Below are 26617 nucleotides of genomic sequence, written 5' to 3' on the forward strand. Positions count from 1 at the left end.
ACTAAAATTTCTGTTGCCTCCTCATGTAGCTTTCCTTTTTAACTATTGAGTAATTGATCTCTTAAAAAACATGTTAAGAGCTTTTACAGTTTGTTTTTTTAGGGTATGAGTGACAATGCCAGGAAAGCAGTGCGTCCCGCTATGAATTAGTAGGGTTGCTCAGTTACAGACAGGCAGTCCATTTGTTGCCTTTCTCAGTTCTTCAGAAAAGGCCACAGTTTTCTACACCGTAAAGGTAACCCCTAGCATCTGTTGGCATTTTGTTGATATGCTCAACAGACAAACCTATACCTCGGAACATCTTGGGTATTTAAGCATCTTTTTTCTAGGCGAGGTCTTTCCAAAACAGAGATGAGGAATGAATGATAGGGGAGACTGAGGGGACTGGGGAGAGATTAAATTCTTGTTGTGGGTAGAAGACTTTGGTCTAAGAGACTGTCACTTGAGCATTTTCATGGGTTCCAAGATGGCTTGAGATTTCATTTTCTTAAAATCAGCAATATTAATCCTTGTCCTCCCCCCAAACTCAGCAAGTTTTTCAATGGCTTGAAATTTCTGTTTTGTAAACCAATTAACCAAATTAATGTCTTATTCTGAAAGTGAATTTTAATTAATTTTATTTTCCTAACAGGAAATGACAGACAACATGAGCAATGGAGGACCACAGCTGATATTTAATGGAAGAATATAATCAATATTTTAAAGAACTGAACATTTTTCATGAGGCAAAGAAAAACCAAAGGACTAGGAGATAAGTTAAAATAGTTCTTGCATTTGCTGTTATCTCTCCTGAGTACTCGCTGAAATTCTTCTTCAATTTTGCCTCACTTTATTTCTTCAGCTTTTTTTTTTTTTTCTCACTGGTGAAAAACTTTCCAGAAATATTCTAATACAGTAATTTCAATTAACTTTCCAGACCATTCTATAAAAGACTGTCCAGGAAAGAAAAAAAATAGATAAAATAGAAAGATTCATATTCTACACAAACATTATTTGACTAGCATGAATGTTAGATTTGTAATGACATATTTCATATAAGTAATTAAAAAGTGCAAATATCAAGAAATAACTTACCAATGTCTTTGTTCTGAAAGACGATGGCTTCAAAGAATGCCACAATTTAAAACCTCAGCAATGCCTTGTTGTAAAAACATTGTAATTATTTTCAATTTGTGAATGAACTATGTTTCATAATTTTCTTGTAAATTAACAAAACACAAAACATAAAAAGAGGGTTTTTTTTAGAGAGAGAGAGAATATTAATCTGTATGATATTTTTGCAAAAAGAACAGAGAGTTATAAATGAATATCACTTAAGGAAAAGAAGTAACTTTTGATTATACTGTGCAGATTGACATGCATGTTCGTGAATGAGCCTAAAAATAAAGTATCTTTGTGTGTATGTGTATATTTGTAAATATAGAAAATATTATATAGCTCATATTTATAACATTCATGGATGTAAATATGTAGTAGAAAAGAAATTGTGATACTGTGGGAGTATTATCAAGATTCTATTCCCATAGAAATGGGAAAGTGGTTTTTCAAGACTTTTCTCTGCCCACAGAGTCACATTTAATTTCTACTAAATTTTCTTAGTTTTATTTCTTTTATTATGTCTGTTATGTGTAAATATCAATGTGGCTGAAATTTATGGGGTGGAGTGGTCTGAACAGTATCAAGACAAACTGCTTAATTGTTTGGCAATCTATTATTTTGGTATTTACGTAAGAAAAATTAGTATTGATTTATAAACATAATTTAATTCAGATACTTCCATGTTTATAAATATAGATAGAATTACTTGCAATTATGACACATATTTCAAATACATTATAGCCCAATTAAAGTTATATAAAAGGACAATTATTATTGATTTATAAACATAACAGTTTTAATTCAGATACTTCCATGTTTATAAATATAGATAGAATTACTTGCAATTACGACACTTATATTTCAAATACATTATAGCCCAATTAAAGTTATATAAGAGGACAGATGATGTATGCCCAAAAGATGAAGTTACAGTTAGCTTTGTTAGAATTTAATTTAGGATTTTTGTTTTGTTTTACAATTCACATGGAAAAATACAGACAGATCATTCTCAAGAATGCCTGTACCCAAAGAACCTGAAAGAGATCCCTGTAGAAGGAAGCCAAAGGATAGGCTTATGTTTAAATAGCTAGATTCAGTCCTTCACTTCCATAAAGGAATGTTAAAATACTAACCTATGATACTATATATCGGAGAGAAAACAGCATGGTCTTTGAAAATATTTATGAGAATATAACTTGTGGCAATTCATTTCTGTTTATTTGATGCCATGATTATGAATGATTTTTAAACACTGAAAATCTGAATTATATAATATAGGTATTTTGTGTATATACGGTTCTGCTGAATTTATGCAAGGATGTAGTTTTGTACTGAAAGAATAACTACCAACTCTCATTTTAGGTGGCATTTCTTTGTAGACATGTTTGCACAATACAGAGTTATAATATATCAGTAAGATGTTTTAATGCCTTTTGAAATAATAAAGAAATCACCCATAAAGGACAAAAGCAGGCACATGACTGCTTTGACATAGAGTTAAGAAGAGATGCCATCATCACAGTTATCCAAGTAATCTACAATGTATTTAACCAAGTATAGATAGATCTTTAATTATTTTAATATCTAGCCCAGCATTTTCAGGACTCAGTTATTTAGAATCATTTATTTGGGATGTGCAGTGATTCTTTTTGAGGTAAGTAGGGGAAGTTAGGAAGATATTTGTCAAGTATTTGAAAACTAAATTTTCAAAAAACTTTGAACTAGAATATTTTAAGTGACTACATTACAGTTTTAGTATGAGCCTACCCTTGGGAAAAAGTAATGTGATACTAAATTAGAAAAAAAAAATGTGACACTAATATGGTAGTGTGCCATGGAGACTAGATACTAAAAGGTCCAGTAATTATAAGCATAAAAGAAGTGAACTCTGTTTAAAATTTTTCAACACATGTGTGTGTCTCTACACATACATATATATAGTTGTTTAGAAGTGGAACATGGTATGATAACTCTACTGATTTGTCTGTGTAATAAATGGTGTGTTTTGAAACTTACAGATGGTGTGAACATTCTTTCCATCACAATACAAGAAATAGTCCCTTCTCCCTATAGCTAGATGAATAAATGTACAGTTCTCAGACTGGCAGGGGACAGGATGCTGTGAATGAGGCAGAGAGTCCCAGCTAGAGGACGTGAAATTAAGAAATGGTATTTAGTTTTTCCTAGTTGACATAATTTGGAAAGATTAAAGTATGTTCAAATATAAACAGGAAGTGGTTGAGGATACAGAACAAAATGAGCATGATAAAAGAACCTTGAGGAGGCAGGAGGAAATAAGATACAGATCATAGGAGATAGAATTAACTATAGATAGCACTGAAATTGCAGATCTCACAAATGAATCCTTCAGCTGAAATATTCAGAGAATTGGCTGACCTATTTGGATTTGTCACATTGGTTCCTACTGGCATTTGGGGTGGACAGTAATTCATTGTTGGAGAAGGCAATGGCACCCCACTCCAGTGCTCTTGCCTGGACAATCCCATGGATGGAGGAGCAGCCTGGTGGGCTGCGGTCCAAGGGGTCGCTAAGAGTCAGACACGACTGAGCGTCTTCACTTTCACTTTTCACTTTCATGCATTGGAGAAGGAAATGGCCACCCACTCCAGTGTTCTTGCCTGGAGAATCCCAGGGACGGGCGAGCCTGGTGGGCTGCCGTCTATGGGGTCGCACAGAGTCAGACACGACTGAAGCGACTTAGCAGCAGCAGCAGCAGTAATTCATGGTGCAGACTGTGCTATACATTTCAAGCCATTAAGCATCTTGGGCCACCACCCAGGAGGACACTTCAGTTGTAACAATAAAAAATAGCCTAACAAATTTACACCTCTCTAAATTAGGGAAGTGAAAGTGAAGTCGCTCAGTCGTGTCTGACTCTTTGTGACACAATGGTCTGTAGCCTACCAGGCTCCTCAGTCCATGGATTTTGCAAGCAAGAATACTGGAATGGGTTGCCATTGCCTTCTCCAGGGGGTCTTTCCAACCCAGGGATCGAACCTGGGTCTCCCGCATTGCAGGCAGTCGCTTTACCCTCTGAGCCACCAGGAAAGCCCCAAATTAGGGAAGTATTACCCCTTAATTTAGAACCACTGAGGAACACCATGAATATGATCCCAAGCAACCAATGTTAGTGCTACCCACAAGTGTAGACTTGAATTGCTCAGGGTCATAAATGCACTGTTCTAAGGTCTACTGTGTTATCTGATACAGTAGCCACAATCCTATCCACATGAGTATTTAAATTTAAATATAAATTAGTTAAAACAGAATCAAATATTCATTTTCTCAGTTGAGCTAGTCACGGTCCAAGTGCTGAACAGCTACATACAGACTCCAGTGTAAGTCAAACACATAGTCAAGTTGAGAAGTTGTGGTAGAGATGTAACATTAAAAAAAAATCTGTTTGTGCAATGATGCCACTAAATCAGTCAATATTTTATATTTGACAGATAAAATATTGTGTAACTCCTGTTCTTGAAGAAATTGACTCAGCTCCTCACCATGCGTCACTGACAAATTCTGCATTTCTTGGGCTTGAGAAGGTGAGAACAATAAGTTGCTCTCCACTGTTTTCATTGACTTCGCTGGAAAGCAGCATGATTAGAACTGCATTTTCAAACATTATTTAGCGAACACATTTCAGAAACTTAGAGAGAGCATCTTAAGTACCATTTGGTTAGAACACAGTTTCCAAATACAGTTTCAGAACTTGGCATCACTTCACTCTTTTTCTCCCTTAAATCATTTTTCTGGAAACATATGTAATATTTCTTACTCAAAGTATCTGACAGCCAAGAAATTCAATTATTCCAAGTCCATAAATCACAGGTTGTCAGTTACTCATAGCAGAGGAAACTAATTCAGAAATTGCTGGAAATGTGGATGCCTAGTAAAGTATTTTTTAAAACTCTTTTTTGCCAGGAAAATTATCTACTGAATACATAATCTCTTATTAGGGATGTATTTCCCAAGAAATATATTGTGAAAAGTCAAATTCTAGATCTAAAAAAATGTGTTGCACTATTTTAATAGTTTAGAATTATCTGCATCAACTAATTATAGGTAGGTCACATTCATTTAATTAGGAATCTTTAAAACTAGGAACATTTTTCACTTTCCTTTTCATGAGTTGAAGACTTAGTGATTTCAAAGGTTTTCCTACCTTAACATCCAAAGACTCTGCTTCTTTTGCCACACAAGGTGCTGCGAATCCTGCCCCCCGAAGCCAAAATGTATTGTGTTACTAAAAATTGCTAGAGAGACTCTGGGAGCTTCACAGAAAACCCCCAAATCTTGTCAAATTTGCATTGTCTCTTGTTGATTATTTTATTCTTATTAATCCATCAGGATATTTGTCCCCACCTACTCACTAAGACAGAGGACCTCAATCGTCCTTCAACAACATCTGGAGCTGGGGCTGGAAGAAATCCCTTGGGGCCTCCAAGCTTGCTGCCCAGGAAAGAAGAACCACAGTTTCCTCTGTGGCTGGCTGGATCAGCCAACGCTGTCCCTCACTCTGTCCGTAATGGTCAGTCAGCCAAGGAAAGAGGTAACACTGAATCTTGTTCCCTTCAATGAACTCGAAGTGCTCCAAGCTGCTAGAGGTCCCCTGCCCCCATCACCATCCCAACGTCTTTTATGATTGGGACATGTCTTTTTTCTGTCCTAGGTATATTCATACTTTCACATAAATATCTGAGAAAAATAGAAAAGAATGAAAGAAAGGCGCTGTGTCCTTTATAGTACAACAAATTGCAGGAAAGTTTTCAAGTCCTAATAGGCGATGTTAGCATATTGCTGTCTGTGAGTAAAACCTGTGGTGCTGCAGCATTTCTGAAGTGCTATTATACTGTCCATTGTCTATAAATGTGAATATTCCTCTATCGTCCTAGCAGTATTTATTCTATTTAAAATAAGGAAAAGGTGGGAAGACATCAATATTTCACCTGAAAGGTGAGGTCATATCTGGCTATACCCATGAATCGTAGTCATTCAACCAAATCATGCAACTTATATACACTGAGGTCTAAAATCCAAACCACAAGTCCACCCCATATGAACCACTCCCCTTGACTTGTTCTGCTGCTTCGATCCAAGTATCTGCTCTGTGGTGCTGTGGTGATTTCAGTTTCTGGCTCCTGCCCTAGGCCTCGAGACTTTCTCTCTCTGGTTGTCAAGCTTTGACTTCACTCTCAGCAAACAGGCCTTCAACAAACTAGGTTCCTGGCAAACAAGCATGTGCTCAAACTGAAAACAGGAATTCAGAGGAAGGATCTCAGGTAAATAAAGGGAAAGCTTGAGTTCTCTATACCTTGAATGTAAAAAGGTTGAAAAATCTAGGTGGTCATCGGAGACAGGCAGGGAGCTAGCTGTAAGTGAGAAACCAAGGCGAGATCATTTCTGCTCTGCCCCACCATCCACAAGCTTCGTAAGGGCATTGGACCAGTAGTCTATAAGGAAAACGAATTTGAAAATGAACAAAAGTCTGCTTTTATATGTTAGTTCTGTTCATTTCTTGTACTTTCTTTTTCTTTTTCAGTCTCTAGTTTGGCCTACTCATCTGCACCAAAAAATATCAAGAAGTTTTATTCAAGCAGAGCTAACACTATCAGCAAGTATCATTCTAAAGCCAATATGGTGCATGACAATAGGAATCACAACAAGCAATGTCAAAGCAAAGTGAGACACAAGGGGAGAGAGTTGCTTTCAGTAAGTCCTTTATCCTCCTCACCTGAAAATACCCATTTCAGTGTGAATTTTGGAGTTTCAGAGTTTTATTTTACTGACAAATGTGGCTTTTATGTACTGTATTCCCTTGTAAATTCTGCACACTGTTGCATTTTTCCACAAGTGGGAAAGTCCACTTTGTCACTGGATAAAGATAGATTCACTACTTTAATAATCTGCAAAGAGCACAAAAGTATCAAGAGCATCCTGTAGTCATAAGAGGAAGTAGAGAATATGATCTGTTAGTATGCATTTTGGGTAATGACTTGAGAGTATATTCTACATTAAAATGCACTGTGTTTAAATTTCATTTTATCTACATTCCACTCTCAAACTTCCACACCATGTTCTTTGGAATATATTTAATGTCTAAGATCTGCAAGTTCTCACCTACACAAACTCTGCAGCCAGCAAGTGGTTTATTAAACTACAGCTTTAAGGTACCACTCACAAAACAGAAAGGGAAACTGTTTTCTTTATGTTCTGCAGGGAGCTAAAGACAGATGGAAGTAGATAATTTCCATGGACACCCTTGCAGTCACCATGATTAATTTTATTGGCCAGATTCCTCAGATTTGAAAGCCTTGAAAGAGGGGTGTTGAAACTGTCAAGGTAACATCTAATTAAGAAGGAAATAGAGCCTTAAGAGAAGTACTGACTCTCCTTTTCATCAAAGGATAGTAAGTTATAGAAAGAAGGCACCAAATCCTCAGTAGGTAACCCAGCCTTTCTGATACCTTTGTAACCTCTTCCCAGTGGTCAGCAGTGCACACAGCTACACGTGTACACCCACATGCACAAACGCATGCCCCGAGTTAATTATTTAAGCCAATCCTTTTCAACTAGAATGTTTCATCTAGCCTTCCTGGTAATCACTGATAGATACCTAGATAGATACTTGCAACCTCAGGTAGGTGAAGCTAAAAGATTTACTTGATTTTATCATTTTATCCAAGTCCATATTTTAAAGTTCACATTTAAACAAATACACACGTACATATTACACACATGTATACAGAGAGGAAATTCTAACACACATGTCCCTAGATAATAGTCAGAATATCTGAACTATGGCCAGGAGATTAAGCATAAAGATCAGGATGTTTCAACACTATTATATCTGTTACCACAAAAGTCAGACACAAATAATTACATTTTCTAGAGAGTGAAAATACAATGAATACTTATGATTTTTGCTCTTTTTATTACCCTCATAAGCACCTAATATGATTTACAAATAGTCTATTTATTAAAACTATAAATATATCTGTATTTATATATTACAGATGAGAAAAAAGTTGTCTCTGTACTGAAGGAGTTGAGTAAACACTGATTCTTCATGGAAACTGGTAGTTTATGTATTCTTTGAGAAATTTTTGAATTAAAAAAATTCAAATAGTAAGAGAATTGAAACATAGTAGTAATAGTAGTGTTTAGGATAAAATTATCACACCAATAAACAATTTTGTATATCTTCTCTTTTTAAAAAAAATAATTGTGCCTGGGTATATTTGTTGTTAATTTAAAATGACTCTTATCTCAGGGACAAAATTGCAGGAAAATTTGGCTTTGCCTTAGAGAAAATAGAACATACACATGTATTGATGCAAATAAGAATAATACATGTTTTGTAGAAAATTATTTTCCTTCATGAAGATTGTTCTTTACTCCTTGGAAATAATCCTGTCTTGACTTAGTTTGTATTTGTTTCATTAGGTTGTAATGCAAAATGTACCATAATGTTATCCCTTTCAGTATAATGCAAAGGGGAACATAAACCTGAAATTCTTTTGGTATAAGAAATGCTTGGAAATTAAGTCATGGCTTCTAACCTTCCGAGTCATGTTCTTTATTTGACAGACTATACTGTATTTGAGCACTAAATAATAATAAAGAAATCATCAACTACATTGTTGATTATTACTGTATTTACATCAGTTATACCTGAACAAAAGTCATAGATTCAGAGCCTCTCTTCTGTATTTCAAGCTGCTTTAGAGGCTTTGCTTCTCATACTTCAGCAGGTATTTGATCACCTGGGCTTCATCCCAGAATTGTGATTTTACGTAGGCCTGCATGTGGCCTAAGAACCTGCACACCTACCTCTCAGGGGATGGAGTTGTTCCTGGGCCAGGGACCTAACTTTGAGGGCCACCAATAAAATGTAACCTCATTAAAACAGTCAGGTCTTACCTTTTAGGCAGGTGTATTTGAGTCATTGTATTTCTATATATTTCAGTAATAGCTATAGCTTGCAAAATATAAAATCTATTATATTCAATAAAAAGTAATGAAATGTGCTTTATTTCTTTTTCTTCACTGCAAGCACAGTGTAGATTGGTTAGTTCAACAATCTAAGAAGCCAGTAGGAAGGGCTTTCAGAGTCAAAACTTGACCTTACATCCTTTATTGAAGGATTACACATAAAAACCAGCTGTCAATAAATAGTTGCCTTGGTTTTGCCATTCCTACAGTACTTTGGGCTAAAGCAAAACTTTGTAAATTTAAAGCTCATGATTGACATCTGCTGGCACATTTGTGAATTACAAGTAGTTTGCATGGTTGGTATATATTGTGTTCAGATTTGGGGGTTTTGTATCTTCCTTTCCAAAACCCATTAGGTAAATTTTATGTCTGACTTTATACATGTATTTTCCCTAAAAGTAATGTATTTCACAATTTATTGAACAACTAAAATAAAACTGTTTAACAAATTGAACACATTTATTTCAAACAGCTAGTCTGTACTGAAACTATTTTAATTTTTCCTATTAACAAAGTGAAATTATAAATTTGTCATCTCAGTATACATAGTTCATATCTAGAGTGAATTTTATCAATAGATTTTTTATTTTAAGAGGATATATTTAAATCTTTAATTGCTTTACCCTGAATCAAATGTTTATGTAATTAGATTGCTTACAATGGCAGTAAATTGAAGAGGAGCTGAAATTAATCATGCTAACACCTATATATATATATAATATATATATATGTATTCCTATCAGTGGAGCCAAGGCATTTTCCAGTTTTTAGTCATAATCTTTTCCAAATTTTCCTCTTTAGTGCTGGGCTTTGCATTCATTGCTATTCATTCAAAAAGATCATAAGCTTCTGCTCCCATGTTCAACTTTACAATCTTAATGAAACTGAATCAAGCATATTAAACTGAAGTGTCAGTCAAGGACTCAAGAAAGAATCACTTAGTATAAACACTTTTTGTGCTTCACTGTCATCTCCTTTAATCCGCACAACTTTCTGTACCTTTACAGTATAAAACTTTGGCTACCTCATGCAACGAGTTGACTCATTGGAAAAGACTCTGATGCTGGGAGGGATTGGGGGCAGGAGGAGAAGGGGACAACAGAGGATGAGATGGCTGGATGGCATCACCGACTCGATGGACCTGAGTTTGAGTGAACTCCAGGAGTTGGTGATGGACAGGGAGGCCTGGTGTGCTGCAATTCATGGGAATTCATGCAAAGAGTCGGACATGACTGAGTGACTGAACCGAACAGAACAGTACAAATTATGAAGCTGAAGTTTACGAAAGCTAGACAAGTTGTCAAAGGTCTCAGAGCGAAGACTGATATCTAAAACAGCCCGACTGTGGCATCTGGCTCCTGCAAGCCAGGCCGTTTTGCCTGAATTATTTTCTGCCAGACTACCAGTCCCAATACTTTGGCCAAGACCAGTGCCCCTTTGACATCTTCCCAGGTCTGTTAAAATGGTAGTGTTTACCACTTTGATGGTTTCAGGCAGAGGATAAGTAAAATAAGCAACCCATTTTACTGACTCACAATTTCTTCCTTTATCAGCATTGGTCATGTGTCTACGAAAAGTGAGGATTTTTAGTAATTCAAAACGTGAGTTGTGAAATAAGTCATGCTTCAGTTAGAGTCCTTAACTGATTGACATTTCTGTCTCCTTAGTAAAGTGAATCATTCACTCAAGAAATACATTCTAAGCAGTCAGTCTGACTTCCTTTAAAAAAGAAAGAAACATTTAGCACCCAGGCTTTTCACCTTGCACTATATTAAAACATCTAAAAATAAAGGGTTTCTTGTAATAACCAAAGAATGCTCAAACTACTGCACAGTTGCACTCATCTCACATGCTAGTAAAGTAATGCTCAAAATTCTCCAAGACAGGCTTCAGCAATACGTAAACTGTGAACTTCCAGATGGTCAAGCTGGTTTTAGAAAAGGCAGAGGAACCAGAGGTCAAATTGCCAACATCCACTGGATCATCGAAAAAGCAAGAGAGTTCCAGAAAAACATCTATTTCTGCTTTATTGACTATGCCAAAGCCTTTGGCTGTGTGGATTACTATAAACTGTGGAAAATTCTGAAGGAGATGGGAATACCAGACCACCTGACCTGCCTCTTGAGAAACCTGTATGCAGGTCAGGAAGCAACAGTTAGAACTGGACATGGAACAACAGACTGCTTCCAAATAGGAAAAGGAGTAAGTCAAGGCTGTATATTGTCACCCTGCTTATTTAATTTATATGCAGAGGGCATCATGAGAAACATTGGGCTGGAAGAAGCACAAGCTGGAATCAAGATTGCCGGAAGAAATATCAATAACCTCAGATATGCAGATGACACAACCCTTATGGCAGAAAGTGAAGAGGCACTAAAGAGCCTCTTGATGAAAGTGAAAGAGGAGAGTGAAAAAGTTGGCTTAAAGCTCAACGTTCAGAAAACAAAGATCGTGGCATCTGGTCCCATCACTTCATGGGAAATAGATGGGGAAACAGTGGAAACAGTGTCAGACTTTATTTTTTTGGGCTCCAAAATCACTGCAGATGGTGATTTCAGCCATGAAATTAAAAGATGCTTACTCTTTGGAAGGAAAGTTATGACCAACCTAGACAGCATATTAAAAAGCAGAGACATTACTTTGCCAACAAAGGTCCGTCTAGTCAAGGCTATGTTTTTTCCAGTGGTCATATACGGATGTGAGAGTTAGACTGTGAAGAAAGCTGAGCAGTGAAGAATTGATGCTTTTGAACTGTGGTGCTGGAGAAGACTCTTGAGCATCCCTTGGACTGCAAGGAGATCCAACCAGTCCATTCTAAAGGAGATCAGTCCTGGGTGTTCATTGGAAGGACTGATGCTGAGCCTGAAACTCCAATACTTTGGCCACTTCATGTGAAGAGTTGACTCATTGGAAAAGACCCTGATGCTAGGAAGGACTGGGGGCAGGAGGAGAAGGGGATGACAGAGGATGAGATGGCTGGATGGCATCACTGACTGGATGCACATGAGTTTGGGTGAACTCAGGGAGTTGGTGATGGACAGGGAGGCCTGGCGTGCTGAGATTCATGGGGTCACAAAGAGTCGGACACGACTGAGCAACTGAACTGAACTGAACTGTAATAACCAAAATCTTCAACAACAGGAGGGATCTCATGGTACTTGTTTTTTTTTTCTTCCCTGGGTATTGGGTAAGTCACTCCATGATGGTCATCATTTACATGCAGGCTGAATCACTCTTTTATCCCTTGAAATCATGGCACATGTGGTTAGTGGCTAACAGTCAAAGCAGATGTAAGGCACTAAAAACTTAAAAAGTTTTCAAAGTCAAACAAGAAAATTGCCTTTAAAAATCCAAAGAGTTACAAAATTACTTCATATTTTACATTTGTGTAAAATCATTACCTGAGTTAGTTGATTTCAGGTAAGTTTTGTTTTAACTTAATTGTTCTGATGTCCAACTGTTTTGTTTGTTTGTTTGTTTTTGGTTATTGTTATTGTTTCACTAAATTGTGTTTGGAAAAATTGTTTTTATTCATGTTTTATCATCTGCAGACAATCTAGATACATCTTCACTTCAAAGATAGATTTTGACCAAATTGCTCTGGAATGCCCCCTAGGCATCAGGGGATTTTAAGGTTCTGCCAGGTTGAGAATACTGGACTACAGAGTCTAACACTGAGAGGCTACAGGGCTTTGCAGCAAAATCAAGGTAAAGGCAAGGTAATCATTTGTAAACGTAACATATTTACCACTGGGCTTTGGGAGCAGTTTTATCCCATTCTCATCTCATGCTAAATTTGGAGTCAGTTAAAAAGTACTAAAGAAAACGCTTTTTATTTACCTTATTTAAACCTTCTATAATGTCTATAGTACACTGATTTTACAAGTGGAAAACAGGTATAGAGAGATTAGGCATTTTCACAGTACCTAGGGCACATGGGAGGGTGTTATACTCATACCACTAATTGATATACATTTCTCTTGGCACTTAGGATCTAGGCATAAACATGTATTAGATGCATATTTCATCACTTAGACTGTAAGCTCTTCATCACCTGTTATTTTAATCATTCGTTTATGTATTTATACATTCATTCATGCATCGTGTCGACAAGAAATTAATAGTCAATCTAAGGAAGAAATGGAAAATTGTTTTCAGGCCAATTTGAGGTTTATAAACCTGGGGAAAGCTCTGAGTGTTGGGGCCAGTGTGAGGGAAGCAGGAGAGACTCCATACTGAATCGTGTCATGCGTCTTACAGACAGGATGTGAACTGGGCCTGAACCCTGCCCAGGAGTGAGGAAACTTGCTAGTGAAAACCAGGTCTCCTGGAGACTTCCTTCCCTGCAGATGGCAAAGGGAGATTGTAGTTGAGGTCAGGCTGCCCCTGTTAGATTCATCATGGAGACATCCCCCTTTGATGTATAATCATTGTTCCCCTCTCTTTAACCTTAATTGTTTGTTCTCCTAGCACCTACTTGTTGTAAAACTCAGTCCTATACAACAAAGAGGTTGCTAACAAGTAACAAGTCACGTGGGCAGGGTGGGGGTGTATAAAACTGGGCCCCTCAGAAACATCAGGGTCCTTGTTGGGAACTGATTCCCCTTGGACTCACTGGCGTAATAAACTGTACTCCACTGTGTTTTGCGACTCTGGATTCCGCAACATGAGGAGTGGTCTCCCTGTTGAGGGCAAAGCACAATTATATACTATACGTTTTTGAGACAAAGGGTTATACATCAAATGATGCATTGACAGTTTATACAGTCCAGATATGCGCTTTCAAAGTGAGTAGGGAGTCATCGTGGCCCCTTACAGGATTGCGGTGGAAGGTTATCTCCTAAAGAGGTCTGGTTACTGTGCAGGCACAATACACACTAAAGGAGAGGGGGGACCAGCAGACAAAATCCTTATGTTTAAATTTTTCTTGTCTTGCCAATAAAGTATGAATTTTCTTTCTTTTTTTTTTTTTTTTTGAGTCATAACGGGCTGCAGTGGTGAACTAGACTGACATCAGGGTCCCAATCTTAGTGAGCTGGGGTCCGTGGAAGGCACAGGAGGAAGACCAGGCAATTAACATAAAATTAACATAAAACAAGAGCTTGAAGGCGGTAATTTACAAAGATGGAGAGCTACCTTATCTTTAGGTGGGGAAGAGAAATAGCGTGGTAGTTAACTATGCAGGGGGGTGGGGGTGGAGTGGGGTGGGGTGTTGCTGTTTCCCTGGTGGCTCAGTGGTTAAGGAAATCTCCTGCCAATGCTGGCGACTCCAGTTGGATCCCTGGGTTGGGAAGTTGGGAAGATTCCCTGGAGAAGGGAATGGCAACCCACTCCAGTATTCTTGCCTGGGAAATCCCATGGAGAGAGGAGCCTGAAGGGCTACGGTCCATGCGGTTAGCAACACAACAAAAACAAAAAACTATGCAGAGGAAATGAATGTAAAATCTAAGCTGAAATTTCCCATGTGAGAGAAGCTACCTTATTCTCAGATAGAAGGAGCAGCATCAGACTGAAGAGCAGGAGAGGAAGGAGAGGGGGGGGAGGATGAGAGAGGTAGTGGGGAGAGGCCGAGGTGGGTTGAAAGTGGGTCACTGAACATGGGTGTGGCTAGCTGAATGTGTAAAGCGAGGAATGGGTAATGAAAATGCTGGGTGCAAATCATAAAATGGCTTGGTAATTTAATAGCCAGATTAAGGAGTTTGGGTTATCCTCTGGAAAACGAGGCGCCTGTGTGGGGCTTTAAATAAGGCAAGTCATGGTCATATTTGTGTTTCAGAGATCTGGTTAAACTTCTTGGCCATGAAAGTAAGCTTCCACACGCAACTCTGTAGTTTTGGAAGCACGGACTGAGAGAAATGTCCGAATAGAGGGACGTTTCATCTTTGGGCCCCACAGGTGTTCGGGCTGATGTGATGTTTGGAGAGGCCAGAGAGGCCCAAGGATGACAGCTGGACAGAGCCCTTTGAAAAGAGGGGTATGTATTATTTCCCGAATTAGTGATTACAGAATGAGGAGAGAAACTGATCTGGAGAGAGACAGAGGGTTCGTTTTCAGAAGGGTTGCATTTGAGACATCTGGACTGTTTTTTAGGATTGGATTCTCTGCAAGAAATACATTCCATAAATATTTTTAAATTTATAATTGTACAGTCTAACCTTGTAAATCTACCAAACCGCCTCACTACTGGATATGATCAAAGTGTGAACCCCTATTAAATCTACACTCTAAATCTAGTAGGGGCGTTAGCTAAAACATAGGCTTGTGCTCCCTGAAGAGATGAGGTGATGGTTGGCTTTAGAGAATACTCAATCCTTAACCACAGGTTCCTAGCTTCACAGTGGTTCAAGTTGGGGGGAATGGTTTCCCCCTGCTGGTAAAAACTGAATACTGCAGCCCCAGGAGAGGAAACTTCCTAGGGGCGTGGTAGCTGGTGGATGACGTAAAAGGAGGCGTCCGGAGATAGGCGGTTATTGACTGCGTCATTAGTGCGCGCCGTGGGAAACCTAGCTAGCCGCATGGCTGCGGGTTGCTCAGTGGCTCCGCGGCCGAAGGCGGCCTCAGAAGGGCCGGCCGGCGTCTTGCCTTGCCTAGAATTGCCTACCTACGCGGCTGCTTGTGCGCTTGTGAATAGCCGCTACTCCTGCCTGGTGGCGGGGCCGCACCGGAGACACATCGCTCTGTCGCCGCGCTATCTTAACAAGAAGCGCACCGGTATTCGAGAACAGCTCAATGCAGAGCTCCTGCGCTATTCCGAGAGGTACTGGTCTCTTATATATTTTGTTACCAGGGCGGACATAATGTTAACGTTAATAATCTTAACGTTGCCTGCTGCTCCTTTGGGGCACGGGATGGGGCAACAGGGGGACGTTTAGTGGCAACAGAACGAGGTCTCACCAGCTGCCCCGAGTTTAGCCCCGGGGCATTCTGGAGTCGCAGTCCACCTCGGAAAGGTTTTGTTTTGATCCTTGTTCTTTCCCAGTGTTTTTTTCTCTTGGACCTGGTCAGGGATGAAGAAATACTATTAACCTTGTTTCCTTTTTAAGAATAGGAAAGCCTGTTGCTTTTGAAGTTGAAAAAAAAAAAAAAACAAAAACCTAGTGCATTTAAAGTAAGATATTGGAAAATGACTTGGGCAAAGTTTCTCAAGGGATCCTGAATCCTACATAGATTAAGGATTTAGAATTTACAGCTTCCTCCAGGCACGGGCACACACTTGCACTTGTGGGTCTATTTTGAATACTGGAGAACTGCGGAATAAAACCAAAGAAACAAACAAGACCCTTATTTCAGGAGCTATACGCGCTAGTAAAAGAGATGTAGGCCAGATAAATCCAATGAAATGTTAAAATCTGACAAATCTAAGTTATAGTCAAGAGTGGTGAATTGGATCTTCGGACCTTTGAGAACAACTTGATAGGAGGGTACTTCTGAGATAGTAGCATTCTGGGCAAAAAGAGTGGCATAAACAAACGGATACTGGTTGTGAAATAAAATACTTTGACCAGATAATTGTGGGCACTTTGTAACTCAAATTTATATATCAGGAGAAAAACATTGGATACAGCTGAAAAGCTGGGCAGTTAGGGGTGGAATGGATCAGAGATGGGGTGGGGGATAATTCAGAGGATGTATTTTGTTCTTTCTTTCCTGCCTTTGCCAGGTGTTTTGGGTTTTTTGCTTGTTTTTCTGTTTGCTTAAGCCAGAAACCGGGTTACCACTTCATCCTCTGCTGCTGCTTGCTGCTGCTAAGTCGCTTCAGTCCTGTCCGACTCTGTGCGACCCCATAGATGGCAGCTCACTAGGCTCCTCTGTCCCTGGGATTCTCCAGGCAAGAATACTGGAGTGGGTTGCCATTTCCTTCTCCAGTGCATGAAAGTGAAAAGTGAAAGTGAAGTTGCTTAGTCATGCCTGACTCTTAGCGACCCCATGGACGGCAGCCTACCAGGCTCCTCCGTCCGTGGGATTTTCCAGGCAGGAGTACTGGAGTGGGTTGCCATTGCCTTCTCCGACTTCATCCTCTAGGTAGCCTTCAATTCAGAAAAGACTTGACACACTCTTGAGACAGTGGTATCTCTGGCATATAATCAGATTTGTAGTTTAAGAAACCACTTGATAGAGTTAGGTGGTGGTTTAAGGAGAGTGAGACAGTAAGCATGGAGAACATGTTTATAATTAAAAGACTGTAATAAAGTGTAGAGAAAACTGATGAGAGAGTTTGCATTTGGGAGACTTAAGGATATGTAAGGTAGTCATAAAATCTGGAAACATAAACAAATCTTTGATCTGTAACCAATTAATGGCTCCACTTGACAGGTTAGGGAAATAGGAGCCATTACCCCCAGAGAGATGAAGAGCTGATTGGATAATGATAATTTCTGTAACAGAATTGGCATAGTGTGACCCTGTGGCCTCAATTGCACTCTGAACAGATCTGAACTCCCCTCCTGACCCCATTATTTTTGGGGTGTGCTGAAAACTCCAGTTTATTCTGTGCAAAAGGGGTACCATAGATTAATAATGAGGGACAAAACATTTGAACATATCAGTAATTGTAATACTGATCAACCATTTATCATATATAGTTTGTTTCCAGACTTTGGGGCCATCTTGTACCATCAGAGAGGACCTGCCTCTCCGTTTAAGAAATGAGGAAAGGAAAGAGTTGAGAATGGCTCTTACATTAGTCATCTCAGCAGCGCCCTATTTTGACAGATTGTCCACCTTTTTTTCCCCAGTGACAATTTTTTAAAAGATGATCACATTTCAGTTTTGAAAAATCTGCTTAGAGAAAGTAGTTTTCTAAAAATCACATTAAAATTTCTATCTTTGAGAGGTCATTAATGACAGCTCATGAGTTATTTGAAAATGGCAAATATGTTCCCTCCCAGTAGTTCCAGTTTATTAATTCAAAATGTCTCAAAGAACAAATGAACTACCAGTTTCCATGAAGAGTCAGTGTTTACTCAACTTTTTCAGTATAGGTGGTAGTTTAGTTGCTAAGTCATGTCTGACTCTTGTGACCCCATGGACTGTAGCCTGCCAGGTTCCTCTGTCCGTGGGATTCTCCAGGCAAGAATACTGGAGAGGGTTACCATTTCCTTCTCCATCTTCAGTACAGAGGCAACCTTTATTCTCATGTATAATATATAAAAGTCTTAAGCGTGCATGCAATCTACTGAGCCCTTAAACTTGATATGATTGTTCTCTCAATACTTCAAGTGAGGCTACCACTCTGCCTGGAAACATACTTAGGATGGTTTCAGAAAAGCAAAAGAGGAAAAGATATACTGTTGAGGTATTTGTCTCTCTGATGATTTTTACTATATTTTATGCAATGAGTTGTTTCCCAAAAACCCCAAGCCGTAGGTAGCAGTTCTGAACCCTGCAGAACTCCATTCGGTCTCTTGAAACATATTTTACTATTCTGAAATTAAACTTAAAGATAATATTGGATTGACCACAAGATTCATTTAAAAACCCAAACGAACCTTCTGGTCAACCCAGTAGTGATCTACCAACACAATAGGGGGGAAAAATTCATTTAGAACTCTAATACAATAAAATGTATTTCAGCAGCGTTCAAGCATGGCTACCCGGAAAGAATAAAGTAGTTAGATGCCTCCTGAAGCTATATCTTGAATCATTGTGAAAGTATTAGCTGCAAATATAGAGTGATGCCGGGGTTTTGAGTTGACAACTCACATCACATACAGTGTCTATGGTGGTAAAATGCTCTTCAGAAATCATGTAATTCTCAGTAAAGTGCCACACAAAACAATCTACTCTTGAATTTATATATTAGTTGTATTTCTGAAAATTTTAATTGATATTGAAACCATGCAAAGATCATTTTATGTTCATACGTACACACATTAAGTTAGGTACTATAATCCACTATTTATAAATATTTATAAAATGACGCTTGTCCGCTCATTTAAATCATGCAGATCCGGGGACAGTTTTCATTGCGTAGGGCTGTTTTTACCTGGCAGGATGTCTCCCATCCCTGGCTTTCACAGGTGTGACAACTATGATTTATCCCACAAACTCCCAAATGCCACCAACGGGACAGCAGTATCCCCCCACTGGAAACTGATTTGGGGAAACAAAGTTGATTTGGGTAAACAAAATCTTGTTTTTGTTTTTTAACTGATATGGCAGTTATTTTTAACCCCTCCTTGCTCTCTGTTTTCTGGGCCTCTAATATTGTCTTAGTGATGGTATAGTTCTGTTTAGGAAAGCTACATGCAGAAATTAGTTATTCAAAGAAAGGCTTTCTGGAGTAAATCTCAGTGTTTATGGATTTCCTAATTGGGTAATTAAGTTGCATTCTAGTGACTCCTGGCTGTTTTAAAACAACTGCTCCTAGGTATAAATTCTTTCTTTTATTCTGGGTGAACCATTCAAGAAGTTGGAGTTGACCAAAAATGTTCTCTGCTCTCAAAAGCCTGAGAGTCCTCTCTAGAATCCAAACACATAGGCAAAGATAAATAAGAACAGTGATAAGCTTTCTCAGGCTTCCCAGGTGGCTCTAGTGGCAAAGAACCCACCTGCCAATGCAGTAGACAGAGATGCAAGTTTGACCCCTGGGTCAGGACAGATGCCCTGGAGGAGTGTATGGCAACCCCCTGCAGTATTCTTGCCTGGAGAATCCCATGGACAGACTGTTGTAGGCCTGGTAGGCTACTGTCCATGGGGTCACAGAGTCCGACATGACTGAAGTGACTTGGCATGCACGCATTCCTCAGAGCCCTGTAGGAGTAGAGGCAGCATGGCTTCAGCTTTGCCTGGGAGTCAGGGAAGCTTGCTGAAACAGGTAATGGCTGTGGTGGTGAAGCCACCAGCTCAGCCTCCTTCAGTTCAGATTAGTCCTTCAGTCGTGTCTGACTCTTTGCAACCCCATGAATCGCAGCACACCAGGCCTCCCTATCCATCACCAACTCCCAGAGTTCACTCAAACTCACATCCATCGAGTCGGTGATGCCATCCAGCCATCTCATCCTCTGTCGTCCCCTTCTCCTCCTGCCCCCAATCCCTCCCAGCATCAGGGTCTTTTCCAGTGAGTCAACTCTTCGCATGAGGTGGCCAAAGTACTGGAGTTTCAGCTTTAGCATCAGTCCTTCCAAAGAACACCCAGGACTGATCTCCTTTAGAATGGACTGGTTGGATCTCCTTGCAGTCCAAGGGACTTCTCCAACACCACAGTTCAAAAGCATCAATTCTTCCGCACTCAGCTTTCTTCACAGTCCAACTCTCACATCCATACATGACCACAGGAAAAACCATAGCCTTGACTAGACGAACCTTTGTTGGCAAAGTAATGTCTCTGCTTTTGAATATGCTATCTAGGTTAGTTATAACTTTCCTTCCAAGGAGTAAGTGTCTTTTAATTTCATGGCTGCAGTCACCATCTGCAGTGATTTTGGAGCCCCCAAAAATAAAGTCTGACACTGTTTCCCCATCTATTTCCCATGAAGTGATGGGACCAGATGCCATGATCTTTGTTTTCTGAATGTTGAGTTTTAAGCCAAATTTTTCACTCTCCTCTTTCACTTTCATCAAGAGGCTTTTGAGTTCCTCTTCACTTTCTGCCATAAGGGTGGTGTCATCTGCATATCTGAGGTTATTGATATTTCTCCCGGCAGTCTTGATTCCAGCTTGTGTTTCTTCCAGCCCAGCATTTCTCATGATGTACTCTGCATATAAGTTAAATGAACAGGGTGACAATATACAGCCTTGACATACTCCTTTTCCGATTTGGAACCAGTCTGTTGTTCCATGTCCAGTTCTAACTGTTGCTTCCTGACCTGCATGCAAATTTCTCAAGAGGCAGATCAGGTGGTCTGGTATTCCCATCTCTTTCAGAATTTTCCACAGTTTATTGTGATCCACACAGTCAAAGGCTTTGGCAGTCTCCTTAATTAGTTATAATTTTTAATAACTTGGAAATGACATTTGGAAATAGTTGTTCAGTCCCTCAGTCATGTCAGACTCCCTGCGAGCCCATGGACTGCAGCACATCAGGCCTCCCTGTCTTTGGAAATAGTAGTTGCCCCCTAATCCTGACTGTCAAGCTACAGATTACAGCGTCAGAGTCAGTTCTCAAAAGCTAATATGAGTGTATTTCTTACTTCCTTACACTAGCCACGGTGGCAGTTCGGGGATTTTTCTCCCTCAAGTTATTGGCCTTAATATTCAGGGCTTCACTTGAATCCTAACACTTCTCCTGCTACCTGCCGTCTAGTACAGATACTCAGTGATGGTGGGTAATACCAAAATTGCCTTGATTGAGTAATAGTCGCAGAACGACATTTTTCTTACTAAGTCTCATTTTTTACCTCTCATTCTAGCATAACTAGAATTCAAATGGATAGCAAATAGGGAAGAAGGATCAACTTTTGCTCTTGTATAATGGACATTTTGTTTCTGGGTATTCACCTTGAATAATTATTTTTAAGTTAGCCATTATTTTGGAACCCTTGCGTGAAATTGAACCACTAAAGTTGTTACAGGCTAATCATATATTATTGTATATGTATATATTTTCACATGGGTGTGCTTATATTAGGAGATGTATACTTTCTGGACTCGGAATCCGTATAATGGCCTAGTTGGAAAAGAGGATAAATAACATCTTCCTTTCCTTTTTTTTTTTTTAATAGCCTTTTAGGTGTACCCATTGCTTATGATAACATCAAAGTAGTGGGTGAATTAGGAGATATTTATGATGATCAAGGACACATTCATCTTAACATTGAAGCAGATTTTGTTATTTTCTGCCCTGAACCAGGGCAAAAACTTATGGTATGTATCTTTTTTCCTATTGTTCTTTGTACAAGTATTAAATTATGTAATTTGGAAAAATTTAAGAGACTGTACACTTTGGGATTTTACAAGGATTGTTATTTCAGGTAACTAAAAATCATTTTTAAAGAAAATTTTTCAGTTTAGGTTTTTAATTTTTATTGAAGTGTAGTTGATTTGCATTGTTCTGTTTCAAGTGGAAAGTGATTCAGTTTAGATACGTGTGTATATATATTTTTCAATTTCTTTTCTGTTATAGATTATTACAAGATACTGAATATAGTTCCCTTTGCTACATAGTAGATCCTGGTTGTTATTCTGTTAATCCTAACCTCCTAATTTATCCCCTGTCCCCTTCCCCTTTGGTAACCATAAGTTTGTCCTTTGTGAATCTATTTCTGTTTTATAAATAAGCTTATTTGTATCGTGTTTTTAAATTCCACATGTAAGTGATATCGTATGTTTATCCGTTCTTCTCTGTCTCACTTAACTTCACGTAGGATGATAATCTCTAGGTCCAGGCATGTGGCTGTCAATGGCATTTCACGGCTGAGTGATATTTCAGCATGTATCACACATCTTTATGCATTCATCTGTGGATGGACACTTCAGTTGCTTCCATGTCTTGGTTATTATGCTGCTGTGAACATTGGAAGCTTGTATCTTTTTCAAGTAGAGTTTTTGTCTTTCCTAGATAGATGCCCAGGAGTGGAATTGCTGGATCATGTGGGACTCTGTTTTTAATTTTTTAAGGAACCTGCATACTGTTCTCCATAGTGGTTGCAGCAGTTTATATTCCCAGCGACAGGGTAGGAGGGTTCCCTTTTCTCCATGTCCTCTCCAGCATTTGTTGTTTGTGGACTTCTTGGTGAGGGCTGTTCTGATATCTGTGCAGTGACAGTCGCATTGGCGTCTGCATTTTTCTAGTAATAAGCCACGTTGAGCGTCTTTTCGTGGGCCTTTTGACTTCTGTATGTCTATATATGTGCAACACTGTTTTAGGTTACTGGTCTTTTCATTTCAAAAGCATTGCTGCTATTTTGTATTGGTACTTTTCTCTAATTTATCATAATATACTCTCATACTTACTGCTTTCTAGATCCCACCAAAGAAACTTGGCTCCCTCTTGGTTGTGAAGATATTATTCTAGATGATTCTAAAATTTTGATAGTTTTCCTTTCCTCATTGAATATTTAATTGATAAACTTTGTCTTTTACAGCAGTTTTAGAGAAAAATTGAATGGAAAGTATAGTGTTCTCATACACATCTCACTCTACCCACCCCCAAAAAACCACACATAATGTTTCTCTTATTATTGATAAGATGTGGTGCATTTTAATTGTTGAGCCAATATTGATACATTAAGTAAAGTCTGTGGTTTATAGTAGAGTTCACTGCTTCTGTTGTGCCTTCTATGGGTTTTGACAAAGGTATAATGACATGAATCCAACATTATAGTATCCCTATGGAATAACTGGTCACTGCTCTAAAAATCCTGTGTGTTCTGCCTATTCGTTGCTCCCTCTCCCCCCTGGAAACCATGGCAACTACTTTTTTTTTAATTGTCTGCATAGTTTTGCCTTTTCCAGAATATCATGTGGTGGAATCACAGAGTGTGGAACTTTTCCAGATTGGTCCCTTTACTTGGCACTGTATGTTTAAGGCTCCTCCGTCTTTTTCTTGATGCTCATTTTCGTTGCGGAATAACAGTCCCTTGTATAGATGTACCAGTTTGTACCGACCACCTGGGAGGTACCATTCTGGACTCCGGACTCCTTATGTTGACAGACAGGTTTTACTCTGTCACATGTGGGAGGAGGTGCTGATATTAAACCACATTGTGTATATATATGTTATTTATAGTTCTGTAATTCAAAAGGTGGTTTTTTAAAAAGCTTCAGGTTTTCATTCATCTAGTTTATATTTGTTGATTCTTAAGGGAACAGGAAACTTGGAAATTTTAATTTTAACCTTAAAATCATATAGAATGTATTGTTATTTTACTTTTAAAGCTTCTAATAGCGTTATGATTTAGTTAAAATAGCATGCTCAAGGTGAGCTTTCTAAAACATTCTAGCGTTCCTACATTGATATTTTAGTGTAACGTGTGGCAAGCTTTAAATGAAGATCAGCTTTTTTGGTGTCACATCGTACCATTATTTTGGTGTGTTCTCTGAAGATCAGTTTAAAGACTGTAAGGTTCATTTCATCTTTTTGGCGCTCTTCTTGATGTAATACTCATTTTTCCTCTTCTCAGGGCACAGTGAATAAAGTGTCCTCGAGCCACATTGGCTGCTTGGTTCATGGGTGCTTCAACGCCTCCATCCCTAAACCTGAGCAGATGCCAGCTGACCAGTGGCAGACGCTACAGATAAACGTGGGTGATGAACTGGAATTTGAAGTATTTCGTTTAGACTCAGATGCTGCTGGAGTATTCTGCATTCGGGGAAAACTAAGTATCGCTAGGTCAGTTCCTAAGCACATTATTACCATTTTGATACTTAATCATTTCTACTTAATTCTAAATTTAGGAAACCTAAGTCCCTCTTTTAAAAGTTAATTTATTAGACTATTTGTACTTCCAAACCACAGAGTCAATGTAAATATGAATCTTAAGTATTATGACAGTGCATTGAATATGCTAAAGCTTTGCATCTCAGTGGTCTACGTCGTAATAATTCAGTTTTTCAAAGTCTTGTCATGTTGTTGTTAATGTTAACATTAACAACTAGTATGTTGCTAATCAAAGTTAATCCTTGAACTCGGGACTACTAGAAGCGTAATTTTATTAACAATAACCATTAGTGTTTTGGTTTTACCCAGTTGAAACAAAAATTATTTGATTATTGTCATTATACCAGGTAGATCATTTGATTTTTGTATTTTTCTTGTTTGGAATTCTTTTAGGAAATACTCTGATCCTGACCCTGGTTTTATGGCAGGGCCTGGTTGAGGGGTCATACTTCCTCTGTTATCAAGGCAGAATCTAGAAAAAGTTGCTAAGAAATGAGAATATGGGTTAAAGTTTTAGAGCAGCTGTCCAACAGAACTTTCTGTAATGATAGAAGTGTGCTGTGTGCGTGCAGAATAGTACCCTCACCCTTGAGGAATTGAAATGTGTGACTAGTATGTCACTGAGGAAGTGGGTTTTTAACGTTACTTTATTGAAATTACTTAAATAGTTCTATGTGGCTATTGCTAATTCAAGGGACAGCAGTTCTATAGAGAGCTACTTCACTGATCTTTGTTTTTATTAGAGCTTTGCAGCATCATACTGCTTCGTGCGTGCTCACTCAGTCGTGTCGACTCTTTGCAACCCCACAGACTTGGCCCATGAAACTCCTCTGTCCGTGGGGTTCTCCAGGCAAGAATCCTGGAGTGGGCTGCTAGGCCCTCCTCCAGGGGAGCTTCCCGACCTCGGGATCAAATCTAGGTCCCTTACGGCCTCCTGCGTTGGCAGGCGGAGTCTTTACAACTAGTGCCGCCTGGGAAGCTAATACGGCTTCAGCAGTTTCAGAAAAACAATGGAACAAGGATTGGGAGAGTAGATGGGGAACTCCAACATTTTGATAAATACCAGAAGTATGTTTTCTTCCTATCAGATGTTACTGGTTTGGCTAATAAAGCTGAATGGTGATGTTTAGGGTTCAGCATTTTCTGAACCATATTAAAATTCAGAAACCCTGTTTTGACAAAACTTTTATGTCATTTTTAATGTGTGAAACAGTCTGGGAAAAATACTCAGGAAACAAAAAATTTAACATTTCTAAGACTGTCAATGTTCTGGGAGATAATCTGTGTCACAGTCGTGTTATTTTGTACTGCTGTCATAATTTAGAAAGACCTTACCATGTTGGAATATTCTTGATCTTACTTTGTTCTTTTATTTTTGCTTAATGGCCTATAAATGTTTTTAATTCTTACAGTTTACAAACCAAGTGCTCCGCAGTTCCTGAAGAAGCACCAGAAACTGGCGCTGATGAACCTGTCGAAAAACCTCCCAAGAAGAAAAAGAAAAAGAAGAAAGACCGAGAGCCATGTGAAGTGGAAGGCAGTGCCACAGAGCCGGAAGACTTTGCAGAAGTTGCCACGAAGGACGAGGCAGACCTGCACGTCAGTGGCAGTGTGAATGGCCTCTGGGAGGAAGAGCCGAAGAAGAAGAAGAAGAAGAAGAAGAAGAAGAAGCAGGAACATCAGGACCAAGAGCCTGTTTTCCAAGGCAGTGACTCCAGTGGTTATCAAAGTGACCATACAAAGAAAAAAAAGAAACGAAAGAGTGAGGAGGCTGAGTTTACGCCACTTGTGGAACGCGCACCTAAAAAGAAAAGGGAGAAGTAACTTTCTTTTGTGCGTTTTAAACAGGATTTGGTTTTTTAAAGATTTATACACAGTAGATGACGAAAGTTTAAATTAAGAAATGTTTTGTATTGCAGTATTTTGCATAACAGGGAATGTTTTGATTAGTTGAGTTTTTGGTACTAAAATTAATGTGGAAAATACCAGTATTATTAAAGTGCCACTTACTGTATACAGAATAGAAAGGTAAGAACTGCCTTCATTCTTCCAGGGGATGTGTTCTAAATAAAATGGTTTCCACAGGCCTGAGACTAACAAAAGGACTTCTGTAATACAGTGACATAATGTATATCATACAGAACTAGTTTTGAGCTTGGGGGGTGGTGGTTACAGGTTTTAAATTTA

The 26617-nt window shown here is 38.8% G+C and overlaps 2 protein-coding genes and 1 long non-coding RNA gene across 8 annotated transcripts in view; 2 read left to right on the top strand and 1 right to left on the bottom strand.

The window, feature by feature from the left end:
* The window catches only part of TMEM196 (transmembrane protein 196), a 324954-nt gene extending 321841 nt beyond the window's left edge, over positions 1-3113 (top strand). For all 3 annotated transcript variants that reach the window (XM_086397456.1, XM_086397455.1, XM_086397453.1), the window contains one exon: positions 632-3113. In XM_086397456.1, coding sequence (XP_086253582.1) covers positions 632-691 — 60 coding nt within the window. In that variant the 3' untranslated portion in view covers positions 692-3113. The remainder of the gene's footprint in view (positions 1-631) is intronic.
* The window catches only part of LOC147374527 (uncharacterized), a 358179-nt gene that overhangs the window by 4723 nt on the left and 326839 nt on the right, over positions 1-26617 (bottom strand). The window lies entirely within an intron of this gene.
* On the top strand, positions 15596-26532 carry POLR1F (RNA polymerase I subunit F). Of its 3 annotated transcripts, XM_086397450.1 has the most exons (4): positions 15596-15868; positions 21774-21915; positions 24174-24382; positions 25843-26532. In XM_086397450.1, the coding sequence occupies exons 1-4, from the start codon at positions 15627-15629 to the stop codon at positions 26252-26254; spliced, it is 1005 nt and encodes a 334-aa protein (XP_086253576.1). In that variant the 5' UTR covers positions 15596-15626; the 3' UTR covers positions 26255-26532. The 3 variants fall into 3 exon arrangements, with proteins under 3 accessions (XP_086253576.1, XP_086253578.1, XP_086253577.1); XM_086397452.1 differs by lacking the exon at positions 21774-21915; XM_086397451.1 differs by lacking the exons at positions 21774-21915; positions 24174-24382.

The sequence above is a fragment of the Bos grunniens genome, chromosome 4 (genome assembly GCF_055505025.1).
Source record: "Bos grunniens cultivar Pamir isolate PY7600 chromosome 4, Bosgru_T2T1.0, whole genome shotgun sequence".
Taxonomy (NCBI): domain Eukaryota; kingdom Metazoa; phylum Chordata; class Mammalia; order Artiodactyla; family Bovidae; genus Bos; species Bos grunniens.

What these genes read in the sequence shown, in the direction of transcription:
- POLR1F (XM_086397450.1), top strand. Translation starts at nt 15,627, where the DNA reads ATGGCTGCGGGTTGCTCAGTGGCTCCGCGGCCGAAGGCGGCCTCAGAA. An exon ending in CTCCTGCGCTATTCCGAGAG is followed by an intron (nt 15,869 to 21,773) that starts GTACTGGTCTCT and finishes TTTTTTTAATAG; the next exon opens with CCTTTTAGGTGTACCCATTG. An exon ending in AACCAGGGCAAAAACTTATG is followed by an intron (nt 21,916 to 24,173) that starts GTATGTATCTTT and finishes TCCTCTTCTCAG; the next exon opens with GGCACAGTGAATAAAGTGTC.